This window comes from Pogona vitticeps, chromosome 1 (genome assembly GCF_051106095.1).
Source record: "Pogona vitticeps strain Pit_001003342236 chromosome 1, PviZW2.1, whole genome shotgun sequence".
In the NCBI taxonomy this organism is placed as follows: domain Eukaryota; kingdom Metazoa; phylum Chordata; class Lepidosauria; order Squamata; family Agamidae; genus Pogona; species Pogona vitticeps.
Window position 1 is genome coordinate 12,575,559 of NC_135783.1, and position 16,978 is coordinate 12,592,536.

General features: G+C 41.3%; 1 protein-coding gene across 4 annotated transcripts in view; it reads left to right on the forward strand.

Annotated features, from left to right (window-relative positions):
* PSME4 (proteasome activator subunit 4) overlaps positions 1-16,978 on the forward strand; it is a 106,731-nt gene that overhangs the window by 37,208 nt on the left and 52,545 nt on the right. For all 4 annotated transcript variants that reach the window (XM_020809917.3, XM_020809918.3, XM_020809919.3 and 1 more), the window contains 8 exons: positions 1,525-1,711; positions 3,216-3,305; positions 4,487-4,551; positions 5,742-5,892; positions 10,403-10,501; positions 10,758-10,827; positions 12,063-12,130; positions 13,576-13,791. In XM_020809917.3, coding sequence (XP_020665576.3) covers positions 1,525-1,711; positions 3,216-3,305; positions 4,487-4,551; positions 5,742-5,892; positions 10,403-10,501; positions 10,758-10,827; positions 12,063-12,130; positions 13,576-13,791 — 946 coding nt within the window. The remainder of the gene's footprint in view (positions 1-1,524; positions 1,712-3,215; positions 3,306-4,486; positions 4,552-5,741; positions 5,893-10,402; positions 10,502-10,757; positions 10,828-12,062; positions 12,131-13,575; positions 13,792-16,978) is intronic.

A 16,978-nucleotide genomic window follows, 5' to 3' on the forward strand; every position in this document is an offset into this window, starting at 1 on the left:
TTTTGTCTTCTATGCAGATGAAAAGCTCAGGTTTTACTAAGGAAGGACTGATGTTCTTATGTGTGTTTGTTGAAATGTGTGCTGTGTTACAATCTGTTCATTTTCCCATTTTAGTTTATGTGGCGGTCTTCTGTTGTATAAATTCATGCTCTAACTTGCCATCATTCTGTCAAAATAAATTCCCTTGTGGGAACTTTCAGTAATTTTAAGACACAATTAAACATCGACAGCTGTCACGACAATAAGAAAAACATTAAGTTCTTGGTTTGGCAGCAGATCTCCTAAACTGCAATGAGCTTTCATCTCAGGATTTTAATGTGGTTCCAGATAGAAGCAAATGTGATGCATCTTCTTTCTGATTGTATTTAACATTTCACCGTAAAGCTAATAGGATGCTTGTTTGAAATCCAGCCTCCCTTCTGTTTTATACATTCAAAACATACAAATATTAATCTGAATAGAACTCCTCAGGTTATCTTATGTAATGTTAGTGCCTTGCATTTCATTGTGGAGAGCCAAGATATTGAACTGACACTGTGTGTGCTGGCTTTGTCTTCTTGGTCTTGTACAGTATCTGCTTTCCTATTCATCCACCTCAAAGTACACATATTTCAGCTGCCATTTGTAAAGGTAAAGGTAAAGGTTCCCTTTGACAGTTTTTGTCTAGTCGTGTTCGACTCTAGGGGGCGGTGCTCATCCCCGTTTCCAAGCCATAGAGCCAGCGTTTTGTCCGAAGACAATCTTCCGTGGTCACATGGCCAGTGCGACTTAGACACGGAACGCTGTTACCTTCCCACCAAGGTGGTCCCTATCAATCTACTCCCATTTGCATGCTTTCAAACCGCTAGGTTGGCGGGAGCTGGGACAAAGCGACGGGAGCTCACTCCGTCGCGTGGATTCGATCTTATGACTGCTTGGTCTTCTGACCCTGCAGCACAGGCTTCTACGGTTTAGCCCACAGCGCCACCATGTCCCTCTTTGTAAAGATAACTATTTGCATATTTGACATCATGCTACTATGGGAGACTTTTTTTAAACAGTCCTAGTTAAAGTGTATATAAATAATATAATGTAAAATATCTCAATAAGAATATTGAGCAGTAGCAGTTCTGCTTCAGTAGCAGTAGAGGAGCAGTGCAACATAGGGGACATAAGTTGACTGGGGTTTCTAGACCTACTCCCATGTCACTCACTGCTTCATTTCTCCCTTGTGCTTATGGGAATAAGTTTTTTCCTTTGACATGGTCTATGGTCTAATGATATAGTAGCTCTTCCTGACTGTCCTGTATCTCATAATTCAGCTTCATTGAATGACCCTAGGTTCTGATATCACGTGACAGGCTGCCTGTATGTTTTATCCACAGTATAAGACAAAACCACAAGGCTGCATAGTTAAGAACAGACTTTGATCATACTGTTTACAGACCAACATGAGGTATTATCTAATTGTCTGCACCAAGGAAGACATTATCACAGATTTTACAAATTCCTCTCTTAATTTTTCTCCCCCACAAAATGGCATAGAACATATCCTGCACTGGAGACATTAACAGAACCTCATCAACTCACAGCCACTTTAAGCTGTGTAATTGGAGTAGCTCGTAGCCTGGTATCTGGGGGCAAGTCATTTCCTGAAGGTCCAACGCACATGTTGCCTCTTTTGATGAGAGCATTGCCTGGTGTGGATCCAAATGACTTTAGCAAATGCATGGTAAGTATATTAATCTCCATTTATTGTTATGGCCCAGTGTCAGCTTCTCCTTGGCCTTCAGAACATGACTCCAGTTTTTCAGAGTTTGATCACTTCCTTCTCATGTGACCTCCCACACGTCAGTTCCTTCCACTATCTAATACAGTGGTGTCCCGCTTGACGACGATAATCCGTTCCAGAGAAATCGTCGTAGAGCGAAATTGTCGTCAAGGGAAAGTAAAAAAACACACCTTAAAATGCATTAAAAACCGGTTAATGTGTTCTAATGGGGGAAATACCTCATCGTCCAGCGAAGATCCTCCATAGGGCGGCCATTTTCCAGTGCCTGTAAAGTTAGGAAACTGTCCTAAACACAGCGGGGACCCATTTTGTGACCTGCCGATCAGAAGTTTTAAAACCATTAAGTGAAAAATCGGTTCCCAAAACAGGGAACTGATCATCATTAAGCAAAAAAACCCCTTTGAATCATCGTTTTGTGATTGCAATAGTGATTGCAAAAAACGCATCATAAAACGGATTCGTTGTGGAGTGGGGTAATCGTCAAACGGGGCACCACTGTATGTTACATGCTAACTCTTCATTTCCTAGCTGTCGCTTTTGCCCAGTTTTAACATGTATAATTTGGCATCTAATATTGGACGCTAACATAATTATACCCCTGTTCAGGCATTCTTCCTAAATGGCTGATGAGGAAATGGGGTATGTGCAAATACATCCCCTGATGGATATAAATATCTGAAGATAAGTCTGTAAACATGTTTGGCTGAAGGTAGTTACAAAGCTTCCATGACTGGAAGCCCTGCCTCATCAGCGTTTGTGATCATGGTAGCTTTGTAAACATGTTTATAAACATGGTCAGCTGAATGTGCTTCTGAGCCTTTCTTCAGATTTGCACTAATGTTGCAGTGGTCTGACTATGCCAGGTGGTGCGGGGGAATGTCTGGGTGAAACGTACGTGCATACCAGTCTCATTTAGCCCTCTGTGACAGCATATTGCCTGAACAGAGGGGATGAATGAACCAAAAGTGGAGACAAAGCTTCCAGAATTCTGCCTTTTAGTCTCACAAGCAGCAGGGAAGGATAGTGCATAAGCTGGTCATTTTTCCTTTTATGCAGATCTTTCCAAATCAGAGATGAACAAAATGTGGACTGCGTTGCATCATCATTGTCCGTGTTGACTAGGACTGATGGGAGTAATAGCCCTACACCATCTGGGATGCTCCTCTTTCTTCATCTCTGTGATTAATCATAGTTTGGAATGATGTGCAAAAGGCAGCCAGTGAGAATTGACTATAAGCAACTGCCACATGTTTCATTATGTGTGAGATGTGTGTTGATTGACAGACTTCTTGCTCAGTTTTTCTGGATTTTAAGCTTCTGAACACACTATGTGGTTTATCTTACTTTTCACGGCTCAAACTTCAATTACATTTTAAAAGATAATAACACCGATTTTTCAGTGTAACTGATATCCATTGAAACTTCCTTTGCAATTTCCCATTAGATCACATTCCAGTTTATAGCAACGTTTTCTACTCTCGTGCCTTTAGTAGATTGTTCATCTATTCTGCAAGAGAGAAATAATCTCACAGAGGTAAGATGTTAAAGGAATGATGTTGCTGTAATACACATGGAGAACAATTCATCTGTTTTAAATGATTTTTAAATGATTGCATGCTGAACTACTTAAAAAGATTTCAAGCATAAATATGGGCAGGCAGGTACCTTCCATATAATTATTTACCATATTTTTCTGTCTATAAGATGCCCCCACTTTTCTAACCCAAAATTAGGAAATATAAGTGGGGCTTAGCAAGTGTAGGGGGAAAGGGATCAAAGCACTACAGGATCGCTTTGATCCCTGCTTTCTCCCTTTGTGCTAAGCCCCGCGGGGCTTAGCAAAAGGAGGGGGAAAGGGATCAAAGCGATCCCACAACTGCATGATCACTTTGATCCCGTTCCCACTTATACAGCCATGAGATTGCTTTGATTGTTTCCCCCTCCTATTTTAAAGCCCCATGGGACTTAGCAAGCAGAGGGGAAAGCAGGGATCAAAGTGATCCTGCAGCACTTAGATCCCTGCTTTCTTTTTGCTAAGGATTAGCAAGTGGAGGGGAAAACAAGGATCAAAGCTCTGCAGGAACAATTTGATCCCTGCTTTCCCCTCCACTTGTTTCTGTACTCTCCTCAGCTTACTTCTGTGTATAAGACGACCCTAAATTTTAATCTAAAATTTTAGACAAACGTGTAGTCTTATACACGGAAAAATACAGTATTTATGCCGTGCTTAAATTGCACTTCTCATTTAAACACTCCAAATTAGTTCATAAAAATCAAGTGAAAATTTACTTATTTTGCATGTATAAAAACATGACCAAAAAAGGATAATTGAACAGTAAATGTACTGCAGTATGGCACAATGATTCTCATAGGATACATACAATTGGTCTGAAATGCTTTGCTGCAGATACAGACATGTATCATAGACATGGATCCAATGGGGTCTTTATAGTCACATAATTTTTCTGTTAGCAGACAGCATGGGGGCGATTCCCCTGTAATCCACTCATTTGCCTTGAGAACCAGCTCTGCAATTCTTAGAAATTCTCTGGGAGCCCTCTTTTGTGGCATAGAGGGCTGCAGTGGGAACCAGGGTTGGGTGGGAATTTCTGCTATACCAGCAAGCATTCACTGATGGCATGTTGGATGTAGATTGTAGTTTGGAAGTAGCAAGGAAGAAAGCTTTCATTTTTTTCTTGTGATTTTAAATTGTAGGTGGAGAAAGAACTCTGTTCTGCTAGTGCTGAATTTGAAGACTTTGTACTGCAATTTATGGACAGGTACATTATGGTGGGAGACTGAGCTAGTAACTCTGTTTAGTAAGCTTTCCCATATACCTCTGCTTGGTCTCTCACACTGCAGGTCTGCCTGATGTGGTCTTGAAAGCATCAGCACCCCCATTTCTATGAGTCATAGACGAATTTAGTGCATATGTCCTTTTAATAGTTCTGCTTTGGTTCCATGTAGTGTTTTATCCCACTTTTTAATAATGGGGGAAATGGTTGAAGGACTTTTTTTTATGAAGTTAAGACACGGGCTGTAAAGAAATAGTTTAGTTCAGCTTGAGTTATTTGAAAAAACTAGTTGGTGTCATTGCATAATAATAGAAGGCAAGAAAAACCAGGTGGTAGAGAAGGAGGAACACAGATCATGTGTTAAAATGTAATTAAATTTATATACCGCCCCAGTAGTGCGATCCACTATTCAAGAGTATGTCAAGTTATGACTTCCCATTAGCTGTCACTTGGCCTTTGGCCTGTTCACAAACAACAACAGAAGACCTTCCCTCCTTTTTACTTTTCTGATTTAGAAGATAGCACAGACTCCAGAGTTGGGAGTTTTTAATGAAGAAGTCTTAATATTTCACTAGTGCTTCTAAATCCTAAGTGGAGAGACAAGTGGATCAGGGGATCCAAAAGGGGGATAATTCTCTTTCCTGCCCACTGGTATTGTCCCATTAATTTTCTTATGTAAGACTAGGAAATCCTCTAGAGCAGAGTTTCAAGAGGCTCGTAGTGTTGGGCTGGTGTGGGTGAGAAGAGAGCATTCTGTTGATGATAGGCAGGAGATTTGTGGGGATAGCTTCTCCTGGATCCACTGGGATAGCTTCTTCTCTCTGCTATGCACAGCTGGATCCTGGCCCTATGCGTGCATCTTAAGAGAAAGCCATCACTTTGAAGATAAATCAACTGCTAAATTTCAGTCTCCTGATTAAAAGAATAGCCCATGAATATTTTTGCCAGTCTCCTTCTGCACATATTACCTATCTTAATATTCTATACTTCATGAGAGGGAGAAAATAACAAGTATAGCTTCCAGCCTAGTCACCAGAAGGCAAGTCTCTGATTTCTGGGGTCATACAGAAATCATAACATCTTGCTAATGCATGGGGAGAATTAGTGGAGATTTTTTTAAGTTATAGGGATTTTTTGTTGTTCCAACCTTTTTCATGTAATTTTTTTCTTTGTAGATGTTTTGGGCTCATAGAAAGCAGTACCCTGGAACAAACGAGAGAAGAGACTGAAACAGAAAAGATGACTCATTTGGAGAGTTTAGTGGAATTAGGCTTATCTTCCACTTTCAGCACAATCCTCACACAGTGCTCAAAAGAAATATTCAAGGTATGTCACTAACCGTGTGCAAATAAGAACATTGTGCAAATTACTTCCATCGCTCTTAATTTTTATAATGGCAGAAGCCTATAAAATTGAGTGAAATGTTTGTTTCTATGTTTGTCACATTATTTGTTTAAGATTTGTAATGATAAAATACTGTAAAATAGAAATGGGCAAGAACTATGGTTTGGCCTGGTTCAGCACGGCGTCCGCACAGGTATTTCATGAGCATTGCATGCTTCCTTTCCCTGCCTCCTCTGGCAGTCATTGGCAGCAGTTTGCTTCCCTCCTCTGCCTCCTCTGGTGGCCGCGCACTCAGACAAGGAGAAGGCGCAGGGAAGCCTGCAGCACTGCCTGTGAGTGGGATATCACTTGAGGAGGTAGAGAAGGGAAGCGTGCTGCTGTCTGTGAGTGGGCGATTTCCAGGAGGAAGCAAGGGAGGGAAGTGTGCGGTCTCCATAGAATTAATACCTGTGCAGGTGCTATACCAAACCACTGAACTGCGGTTCGTGCCTCTCTCTATTATAAAATTATGTCACCACTGGGTGCTGTCAGGATTTAATAGTAACTGGTTGATCTCCAGAAGGTCCTGTCATTAAAAACTCTATTCATATCTTGCAAACTGAAGGCCATGACTTCCTTTAGTGATTCAACTTGTCTCATATTTGGTCTTCCATTTTTCATTCTGCCTTCCACTTTTTCCTAACATTGCTGTATTTTTTGGGTGACTAAAGTTCTCATGATATGTTTGAAGTACAATAGCGTCTATTTTGTTATGCTACCTTCTAATAGGAATTCATGCTAAACTTCATCTAGAACTACTTATACGTAGGTCTGTAGCCAACTCTAGCTGTCTTCTGACACCACTTTTCAAATGAGTTTCTCCCCCCCCTTCCTGTCAGCTTTCTTCATTGTTCAGCTTTCACATTCAGTAATCAGGAATACCATAATTGTGGTTCATGGTCATACAAATCTGTTCTCTCTGGGATCTGTAAATTCTTCAGAAATGTTATTTAAATTATATTTTAGCACCAGGGTTGTTACATTGGAAATTTGTGGTCCGTACTACTGTCTGCTATTGGTTGTGTTTGGATTACTTCTAAGGCAGCATAGGCCTGTAACAAGCTGAAAAGGAGAAGAACTTAACAAAATGGTCCTTTGTGAATGCGGGGATGGCTTATTCAATTGGAAAAGTAAAAAAAGGGGTGGGCTTACTGTATGGGGGACATTGAGGTTCACTTGCAGTCTGAGGGCTGCACACACTTTTCCCACCTTTGATTTAAGGGATTGCTAAATGCTGGAATGCTTAATGAGCCCTGATTTGTGACAGTGTTGTGTGTTCAGTCGTTTAGTCGTGTCCGACTCTTCGTGACCCCATGGACCAGAGCACGCCAGGCCCTCCTATCTTCCACGCCTCCCGGAGTTGTGTCAAATTCATGTTGGTTGCTTCGATGACACTGTCCAACCATCTCATCCTCGGTCGTCCCCTTCTCCTCTTGCCTTCACACTTTCCCAACATCAAAGTCTTTTCCACAGAGTCTTCTCTTCTCATGAGATGGCCAAAGTACTGGAGCCTCAGCTTCAGGATCTGTCCTTCCAATGAGCACTCGGGGTTGATTTCCTTTAGAATTGATAGGTTTGTTCTATTTGCAGTCCAGGGAACTCTCAAGAGCCTCCTCCTGCACCACAATTCAAAGGCATCAATTCTTCGGCGGTCAGCTTTCTTTATGGTCCAGCTCTCACTTCCATACAACACTACAGGAAAAACCATAGCTTTGACTATTCGGACTTTTGTTGGCAAGGTGATGTCTCTGCTTTTTAAGATGCTGTCAAGGTTTGTCATTGCTTTCCTCCCAAGAAGCAGGCGTCTTTTAATTTCGGGGCTGCTGTCTCCATCTATAGGGACGTGGTGGCGCTGTGGGCTAAACCGCAAAAGCCTGTGCTGCAGGGTCAGAAGACCAAGCAGTTGTAAGATCGAATCCACGCGACGGAGTGAGCGCCTGTCGCTTGTCCCAGCTCCCGCCAACCTAGCGGTTCGAAAGCATGCAAATGCGAGTAGATAAATAGGTACCATCTCGGTGGGAAGGTAAACAGCGTTCCGTGTCTAAATCACACTGGCCATGTGACCATGGAAAGATTGTCTTCGGACAAACGCTGGCTCTATGGCTTGAAGAGCGGGATGAGCGTCGCCCCCTAGAGTCGGACACGACTGGACAAAAAAATTGTCAAGGGGAACCTTTTCCTTTACCTTTTACATGTCTCCATCTGCAGTGATCATGGAGCCCAAGAAAGTAAAATCTGTCACTGCCTCCATATCTTCCCCTTCTATTTCCCAGGAGGTGATGGGACCAGTGGCCATGATCTTAGTTTTTTTGATGTTGAGTTTCAGACCGTTTTTTGCACTCTCGTCTTTCACCCTCATTACAAGGTTCTTCAGTTCCTCCTCACTTTCCGCCATCAGAGTGGTATCATCTGCATATCGGAGGTTGTTGATATTTCTTCCAGCAATCTTAATTCCAGTTTGGGATTCCTCCAGTCCAGCCTTCCGCATGATGTATTCTGCATATAAGTTAAATAAGCAGGGTGACAATATACAGCCTTGTCGTACTCCTTTCCCAATTTTGAACCAATCCGTTGTTCCATATCCAGTTCTAACTGTTGCTTCCTGTCCCACATATAGGTTTCTCAGGAGATGGATAAGGTGGTCAGGCATGCCCATTTCTTTTAGGACTTGCCATAGTTTGCTGTGGTCCACACAGTCAAAGGCTTTTGCATAGTCAGTGAAGCAGAAGTAGATGTTTTTCTGGAACTCTCTGGCTTTCTCCATAATCCAGCGCATGTTGGCAATTTGGTCTCGAGTTCCTCTGCCCCTTCGGAATCTCACTTGTACTTCTGGGAGTTCTCGGTCCACATACTGCTGAAGCCTACCTTGTATGATTTTGAGCATAACCTTGCTGGCGTGTGAGATGAGTCCAATTGTCCGGTAGTTGGAGCATTCTTTGGCACTGCCCTTCTTTGGTATTGGGATGTAGACTGATCTTTTTCCAGTCCTCTGGCCACTGTTGAGTTTTCCAAACTTGTTGGCATATTGAATGTACAGTAGCACCTTAACAGCATCATCCTTTAGGATTTTAAATAGTTCGACTGGAATGCCATCACCTCCACTGGCCTTGTTGTTAGCCAGGCTTTCTAAGGCCCACTTGACCTCACTCTCCAGGATGTCTGGCTCTAGGTCAGCAACTATATTGTCTGGGTTGTCTGGGATATCCAAAACTTTCTGATATAATTCCTCTATCCAAAGTTCTTCAGCCACTCTGTCCACCAAATCTAGTTCCTTAAATCTGTTCTTCACTTCTACTGTGTATTCGTAAGGGATTTGGTTTAAATTATACCTGAGTGGCCCAGTGGTTTTTCCTACTCTCTTCAGTTTAAGCTTGAATTTTGCTATGAGAAGCTGATGATCAGAGCCTTTGCCCTGCTTCGTTTTTAACTCCAAGGCCAAACTTCCCTGTTGTTCCTTTTATCTCTTGACTCCCTACCTTAGCATTCCAGTCCCCCAGAATGAGAAGAACATCCTTCTTCGGTGTCAGTTCTAGAAGGTGTTGTAAATCTTCATAAAATTGTTCAATTTCAGTCTCCTCAGCAATGGAGGTTGGTGCATAAACTTGGATTATTGTGATGTTGAAAGGTCTGCCTTGGATACGTATTGACATCATTCTATCATTTTTGAGATTATATCCCATTACGGCTTTTCCCACTCTTTTGTTGACTATGAGGGCTACTCCATTCCTTCTACGGGATTCTTGCCCACAATAGTAGACATGATAATCATCTGAGCTGAATTCGCCCATTCCTGTCCATTTTAGTTCACTGATGCCCAGGATGTCGATGTTTATTCTTGCCATCTCCTGTTTGACCACCTCCAGCTTCCCAAGGTTCATAGATCTTACATTCCAGGTTCCTATGCAGTATTTTTCTTTCCAGCATCGGACTTTCCTTTCACTTCCAGGCACATCCACAGCTGAGCGTCCTTTCGGCTTTGACCCATCCACTTCCTCAGCTCTGGAGCTACTTGTACTTGTCCTCCGCTCTTCCTCAGTAGCATGTTGGACGCCTTTTGACCTGAGGGTCCCATCTTCCAGCGTCATATCTTTTAGCCTTTTGTTTCTGATCATGGGGCATTCTTGGCAAAGATACTGGAGTGGAATTGCCGGTTCCTACCCCAGGTGGATTGCGTTTAGTCAGAACTCTCCACTATGTCCTGTCTGTCTTGGGTGGCCCTGCACGGCATAGCCCATGGCTTCTCTGAGTTACTCAAGCCCCCTCGCCATGACAAGGCAGCAATCCATGAAGAGGTGTGACAGTGTTGCAACTTTAATGTTGTTGTTTAGTCGTTAAATTGTGTCCGACTCTACGTGACCCCATGGACTTAGATATCTAAATCCAAATACGTACAGTACCCACAGCATTTGATGCTTGGATATCTTGCAATTTATTTATCTTGCTTTTCTCTTAGGTTGCCTTGGAGAAAATTTTCAATTTTGCTGTTTCAAATATCTTTGAGACAAGAGTGGCAGGTCGGATGGTAGCTGATATGTGCCGAGCTGCTGTAAAGGTGAGACTTCTGTTTTTCTCCATGTGTTCTCAGTTGAGACACAATCCAAGAGGTAACCATGCTTGCTATGTTCTGCTGGCTTTTGGTATCCTTGCCATTTCCTTTGCTCCTGTTTATAAGCCTTAAATACTGGATTTTCTGGCCTGTTCCCCTTCAGGATCAAGGCTATGCAGCTCAAAGGCATGTCCCTAATTATTGCTGTAGGATGTTCATTATCTTGCATAATGTCGAATTTGATTCTTTGTGACATTTTCAGTGCTCTCCTGAGGAGTCTTTGAAGCTCTTTGTACTCCATTGCTGCGGTGTTATAGAGCATCTTACTCTCAGTAAGTTTCAGTGATCTTGTATTGTAACTGACTTCTGCTCGATTGTGTGTCTTCTCTGTTGAAACTTCAAATAATTTGTTTAGAAAGAAGCAACGGTTCTTAATGAGTACTTTTGTTGATGGGTTATTTACAACCTGTCCCTTCCCAGCCACCTTTTTCAGGACATGCACCTAAGTACTACCTATGTGTGTGGATATTTGTTTGCCACATTCATATAGAATATTTTTCAGTGTACACCTAAATATAAACTTGCCCAGCATCCCTTTCCCTCACCTTCTAAAAACAAGGCAAAATACTTTCCTTCCTCCTTTTCTTCTCCATAGCACTAGGTTGGAGAAGAGGAGGAATGAACCTGTGAGGTAGTTTGCATTGGAAGAGAAGAGCATCTTTTGTGGATGTGTTATAAAAAAGAATCTTCAATGTAAATTAAAAAGAAGATACTTACACAGAACAATTATCTTGAAACAAATGAGTGAGGGTCAGACTTTGAGGCATACGTACATCTTAAAAGTTTGGGTGTGAATGCAATAAATATATCTTGACAAAGAACTGTAATCACTATTTACAACAGTGTTCCTCAACCTTATTATCTGGGCCCACTTTTCATAAGCCTAAAAATCTACAGTATTTGATAAGCATAAAAATGAGTTCCTGCAGGGAAAAAGGCAGAGTAGAAAATCAATCAATCAATCAATCCTATTCTCTTTCAAACTGTCAGTTTTATTTTGAATTGAAATATGCCTAAAAATGGTCAAAGACTTGCATAATTTAGGAATAGATTATTGCAATATACTCTACACTGCTGCAAGTCATAGGATGGTGCAATAAGCTGGATAAGAGGAAAGCAATTAGTGTAATTGTTTTTTCCTGTAATTTTCCAAATTAAGAAAACAACCAATCAAGTTTCTCCTCACAAATGGCACACGCAGCTGTGAAATCTTGACATCTTTCCTCTAGGGTGGGGCATGCCTGGCTGTTTGAGAATCTCTGCCCTAAAGCATGTAGTCTTCTAAAATGCCATCATTCTTTAATGTTTGTTTATATTTATGAGTGTAATTCTTTGGCTGAGCATCAAGATATGAGAAAGTTGAAGGAAGGACAGAAAAGGTTGCTTAACTATCCGGTGCATTCATCAGGAATAGCTTAAAATTCTATGTTCAGTTAGATGTCTGCAAGTATTTATTCGGCTGCCTATGCTGCAATGTAATAACAGCTTTAATATTTTTCATAACTAGATGATGATGTCTTGCGTGATGAAGAATTAGATAAGGAGCTTCTCTGGAACCTTCAGCTTTTGTCAGAGGTATTTATAAGGAATGCTAGTTTTAATTCTGCATACTCCTTACTATGTTTTACTATATATTTTGTTCCAGTAAAAAGTAACAGCATGTCAGGAGATGACAGTTCAAGTTTTTCTGCGGAAGTTGCTATGTGAGCTATACACCTAAAGCACATAAGCATTGTGACTAAGAATAAACTTGCTTAGATGACATTCAAGGCAATATGTCAGCTTTATAGATGGACATGAACCATTGATTCGGTGGTTTGTGCTGGTTTGTACTTTGTCTGGACAGGTGTTTGGCACTTCCCAGTCCCAACTCCTCCAACAGGCACCCACTCAGAGGCAGTGTCCCAGCTTCCCTAGCCTGCCTCCTCTGCATGCTGCTTCTGAGTGGGCGCCTGCTGGAGGAGGCAGGGCTGGGAAGCAATGGACACCAGTGGTTAGTACCCATCTCTAGACAGATTGCTCTACTCCAGTACTTATAGACTCTTTATAGGCCATGGCTGCTGTGGCTTTATTCATCCTTGAATAGGAAGGGGAGAGAAAGAACCTTGTTCCTTGCTCTCCCCAGGTTTATAGCTACAAGCTTTAAACAACCAATGTATTTTATTCTCGAAGGCTTTCACGGGCGGGATCTGATGGTTGTTGTAGGTGTTTCGGGCTGTTTGGCCGTGTTCTGGAGGTTTTTCTTTCTAACGTTTCGCCAGTCTCTCTGTGGCTGGCATCTTCAGAGGACAGGAGTTAGAACCAGAACGCACATTGAAGATTCTTTAAGGTTTACCTTGGAAATGCAACATTTCTGTATCTCTCATGGTTTCTTTACTTTATTATAAAGCCCTTTTGTTTTCCTACCATGTTCTATCAGCCACTTACAATACATTTGTTTTGAATGTTTTAGTTATTCATGTACCTATACACAAGGCACCTGTTTCTGCAGCTGGTCTCACAGTTTACACCTTGGGCTGTTGGGCTTGGTTACTCTGGGGTGTCTGTAGGCTCTTCTTTAATTGAGAGGTTATCCTCTCCTTAATACATGACTACCTAAAATGAACCCATAATCCCCAAAGAGCATGACTAGTGCCTATTCTGTTTGGGACTGATGGAAGTTGTAGTCCAGGACACCCCGCTTTGGGAAGGTTAATCTAAGAAAATGACGAAAGAAATGTATTTATTTATTTATTTAACTTGTAGATCACCCTGTTTAGTGATACCCACTACTCTTGGTGGTTAAAAAAATAGACCGGTAAACCCCACCCCCCCTCCGCCCCCAAACGTCACCCATAAACAAACCAAACAATATGGAAATTAAGGTTCAGATTTTAAAAAAAGGAAACACTGCTCTATCTTTAAGGAGAAAGACAGCTTTGTCTTTGACTTAAGATGATGTACGTGAATTAGTAAGTTTCTCTTCCTGTGTGTAGTGTTCATACTGTATGTTTAATGTCAGATATTTCTGCTTTGGCTAGATCACTCGTGTGGATGGGAAGAAGTTGCTGCCATACAGAGAGCAGCTCTTGAAGATCCTGCAGCGAACCCTCCATTTAACCTGTAAGCAGGGTTACATTCTGTCTTGTAACCTACTGCACCATCTTCTTCGTTCTACTACACTTATCTACCCCACAGAATACTGCAGTGTGCCAGGTGGCTTTGACAAGCCTCTTTCTGAATACTTTCCTATCAAGGCAAGGATTTTAACTTATTTAGGATTAGAGAATTTTCCTTTTTTTATAAAATGAAAGTACTAAACTATAATTTTTATTTGCTTTTATTTGAAGATTTAGCTTAATGCAGTGGCTTTGGAAAGTGTAATTGAAAGATGCTGTAAGAGTAGAAATCTGCAATGTCAGTTTGCACTATCAACATTTGATTTCATGTTGTAACTCATCAGCACACGCCATTTTGAATGGATGGGCAATTTAATATATGAAAAGTGAGCAATGGACATGAATGCCTCTATTAAATGCATTCACTGTTAAGCAGCTCAGTAACTAAAGGCTTCCTTTAAACAATGAAAATTAAGATATACAGTGGTGCCTCGCTTAGCGATTGCTTCGTTTAACGATGTAATCACTTAATGATTAGTTTTCCGGAGCGATCTTGCGCTCCGTTTAATGATGTTTCCTATGGGCGATTTTCGCATAGTGATGTTTGGGACCTTGCTTCGCATAGCGATGACAGTTTGGGTCCCCCTGTTTCGCTTAACGATGGTTTTGACAGCCTCGTGTTGGCTGTCTTTTAAATGTTTAAAAATGTTTTTAAAAGGTTTAGAATGCTTGAAATCATAAGTGCACTTAATAAACCCTTTGTTAAACTAATTTGACTTTGTTCTGGCTCTTTTTGAATTTGTTGTAATTCCCCCCCCCATTGAAATGCATTGAATAGGTTTCAATGCATTTCAATTGGGGGACCGCGTTTCGCTTAGCGATTTTTCCTATGGAGATTTTCGCTTAAGGACAGCAATCCGTTCCCATTGGAATGGATTATCCGGTTTTCAATGCATCTCTATGGGAAAACGTGTTTCGCTTAGCGATGTTTTCCCATAGCGATGTTTTTTTGGCACCAATTAAAATCGTTAAGTGAGGCACCACTGTACTGTATAAATCAGCAATGTTCCCCATTGTATTGATGATAAATGCTTCTTTTCTTGACTGCATGTACATTAAATGTGCCTTGCCATTTGCTATCAGATTTACATGAATTATAAAATGGTCAAAAATCACATGCATTCTTATATATTATAGAATACATTGCAGTATACACGGTGTCCCTATTAACCGAAAATATCTTGTCAAATGTTTCCAACTTCACACAATGGCTACATCTGAGGAATGCGAAATAAAGCATGGGAGATTCAAACAATCCCAGTTTGTGCAGATTAGCTGCCCAGATTGTCCCCTGTCTCATTCAGGTTGTTGTTTCATGCTGTCAAATTGTTTCCCATAGGCAGGTCCATGAATTAGGGACATCCAAAAGTTTTTGCCATTAGTATAAAACGAATGAAAACTAATTGCCAGGATTTCTTTTATTTTGTCAGTCATCAATTTTATGTAAAAGGGGGCAGAAATCAAGATTAAAGGTGTGATCTGATAAATATTTCACCCATTGTTTGATCCACTGTGGGGACAGGTTGGTTCACTCCTCCACACACACCCCCAATGATCAAAGCAATTGCTGGAGCAAATGCCCAGAGCATTCCAGCCCACACTTTCCTGAGCCCCTGTCAAGGGCTTCCGCTTTTTTGATGTAGGTAAGATATTTCTAATCTAATCCTTTTTGAGCACATGTGATCACTGTGAATGGACCAAAAGTCCATTCTGGCTGTCAAGGGCCCTTCTTCTTTGAATTTGTGATATCATGAAGTAACTTAATAAGCAAGCCACTATAACAAATTGAACACTTTCTCTGCCTATGAGGGACAGGGGAAGTGATTTTTAAAAAAGACTGTAGTAGACCATCACTGATGTGCTGGACCATTTTTATATATATATTTAAAATGGTCCAGTGCATCAGTGATGGTCTACTACAGTCTTTTAAAAAAATCACTTCACTATATATATATAAAATTTCCTTGTTTGAAGGGGTGAATAAGAAAGTGCCCACAGACAAATCCATGACAGTGGCTCTTCTGCCTTTTAATAAAGGTTCTTTCCTAACCCTATTTGAATTGATAATACAATTATTACTTAAACTCATGAAAAAGTGGAGGATACAAGATGTGGATTTGTTGTTGTTTAGTCATTAAGTCATGTCCGACTCTTTGTGACCCCATGGACCAGAGCACGCCAGGCCCTCCTAACTTCCACTGCCTCCCGGAATTGGGTCAAATTCATGTTGGTCGCTTCAATGACACTGTCCAACCATCTCGTCTTCTGTCATCCCCTTCTCCTCTTGTCTTCTCACTTTCCCAACATCAAGGTCATTTCCAGGGAGTCTTCTCTTCTCATGAAATGGCCAAAGTATTGGAGCCTCAGCTTCAGAATCTGTCCTTCCAGTGAGCACTTGGGGTTGATTTCTTTCAAAATGGATAGGTTTGTTCTCCTTGCAGTCCAGGGGAATCTCAAGAGTCTCCTCCAGCACCACAATTCAAAAGCATCAATTCTTTGGTGGTCAGCTTTCTTTATGGTCCAGCTCTTACTTCTATACAACACTACAGGAAAAACCATAGCTTTAGCTGTGTGGACTTTTGTCTGCAAGGTGATGTCTCTGCTTTTTAAAATGCTGTCTAGGTTTCCTCCCAAGGAACAGGCATATTTTAATTTCGTGGCTGCTGTCACCATCTGCAGTGATCAGAGAGCTCAAGAAAGTAAAATCTGTCACTGCCTCCATCTCTTCCCCTTCTATTTGCCAGGAAGTGATCGTTTTTTTTTTATATTGTGCTTCAGACCACTTTTACGCTCTCCTCTTTCACCTTCATTAAGAGGTTCTTTAAATCCTTCTCACTTTCTGCCATCAGAGTGGTATCATCTGCATACCTGAGGTTGTTGATATTTCTTCTCGCAATCTTAATTCTGGCATGGGATTCCTCCAATTCAGCCTTTCGCATGATGTATTCTGTATATAAGTTAAATAAGCAGGGGGGACAATATATAGCCTTGTCGTATTCCTTTCCCAATTTTGAACCAATCAGTTGTTCCATACAGATTTCTCAGGAGATAGATAAGGTGGTCCGGCACTCCCGTTTCTTTAAGGACTTGCCATAGTTTGTTGTGGTTGACACAGTCAAAGGATTTTGCGTAGTCAATAAAGCAGAAGTAGATGTTTTTCTGGAATTCTCTGACTTTCTCCATAATCCAGCACATGTTAGTAATTTGGTCTCGAGTTCCTCTGCCCCTTCGAAATCCAGCTTGTACTTCTGGGAGTTCTTGGTCC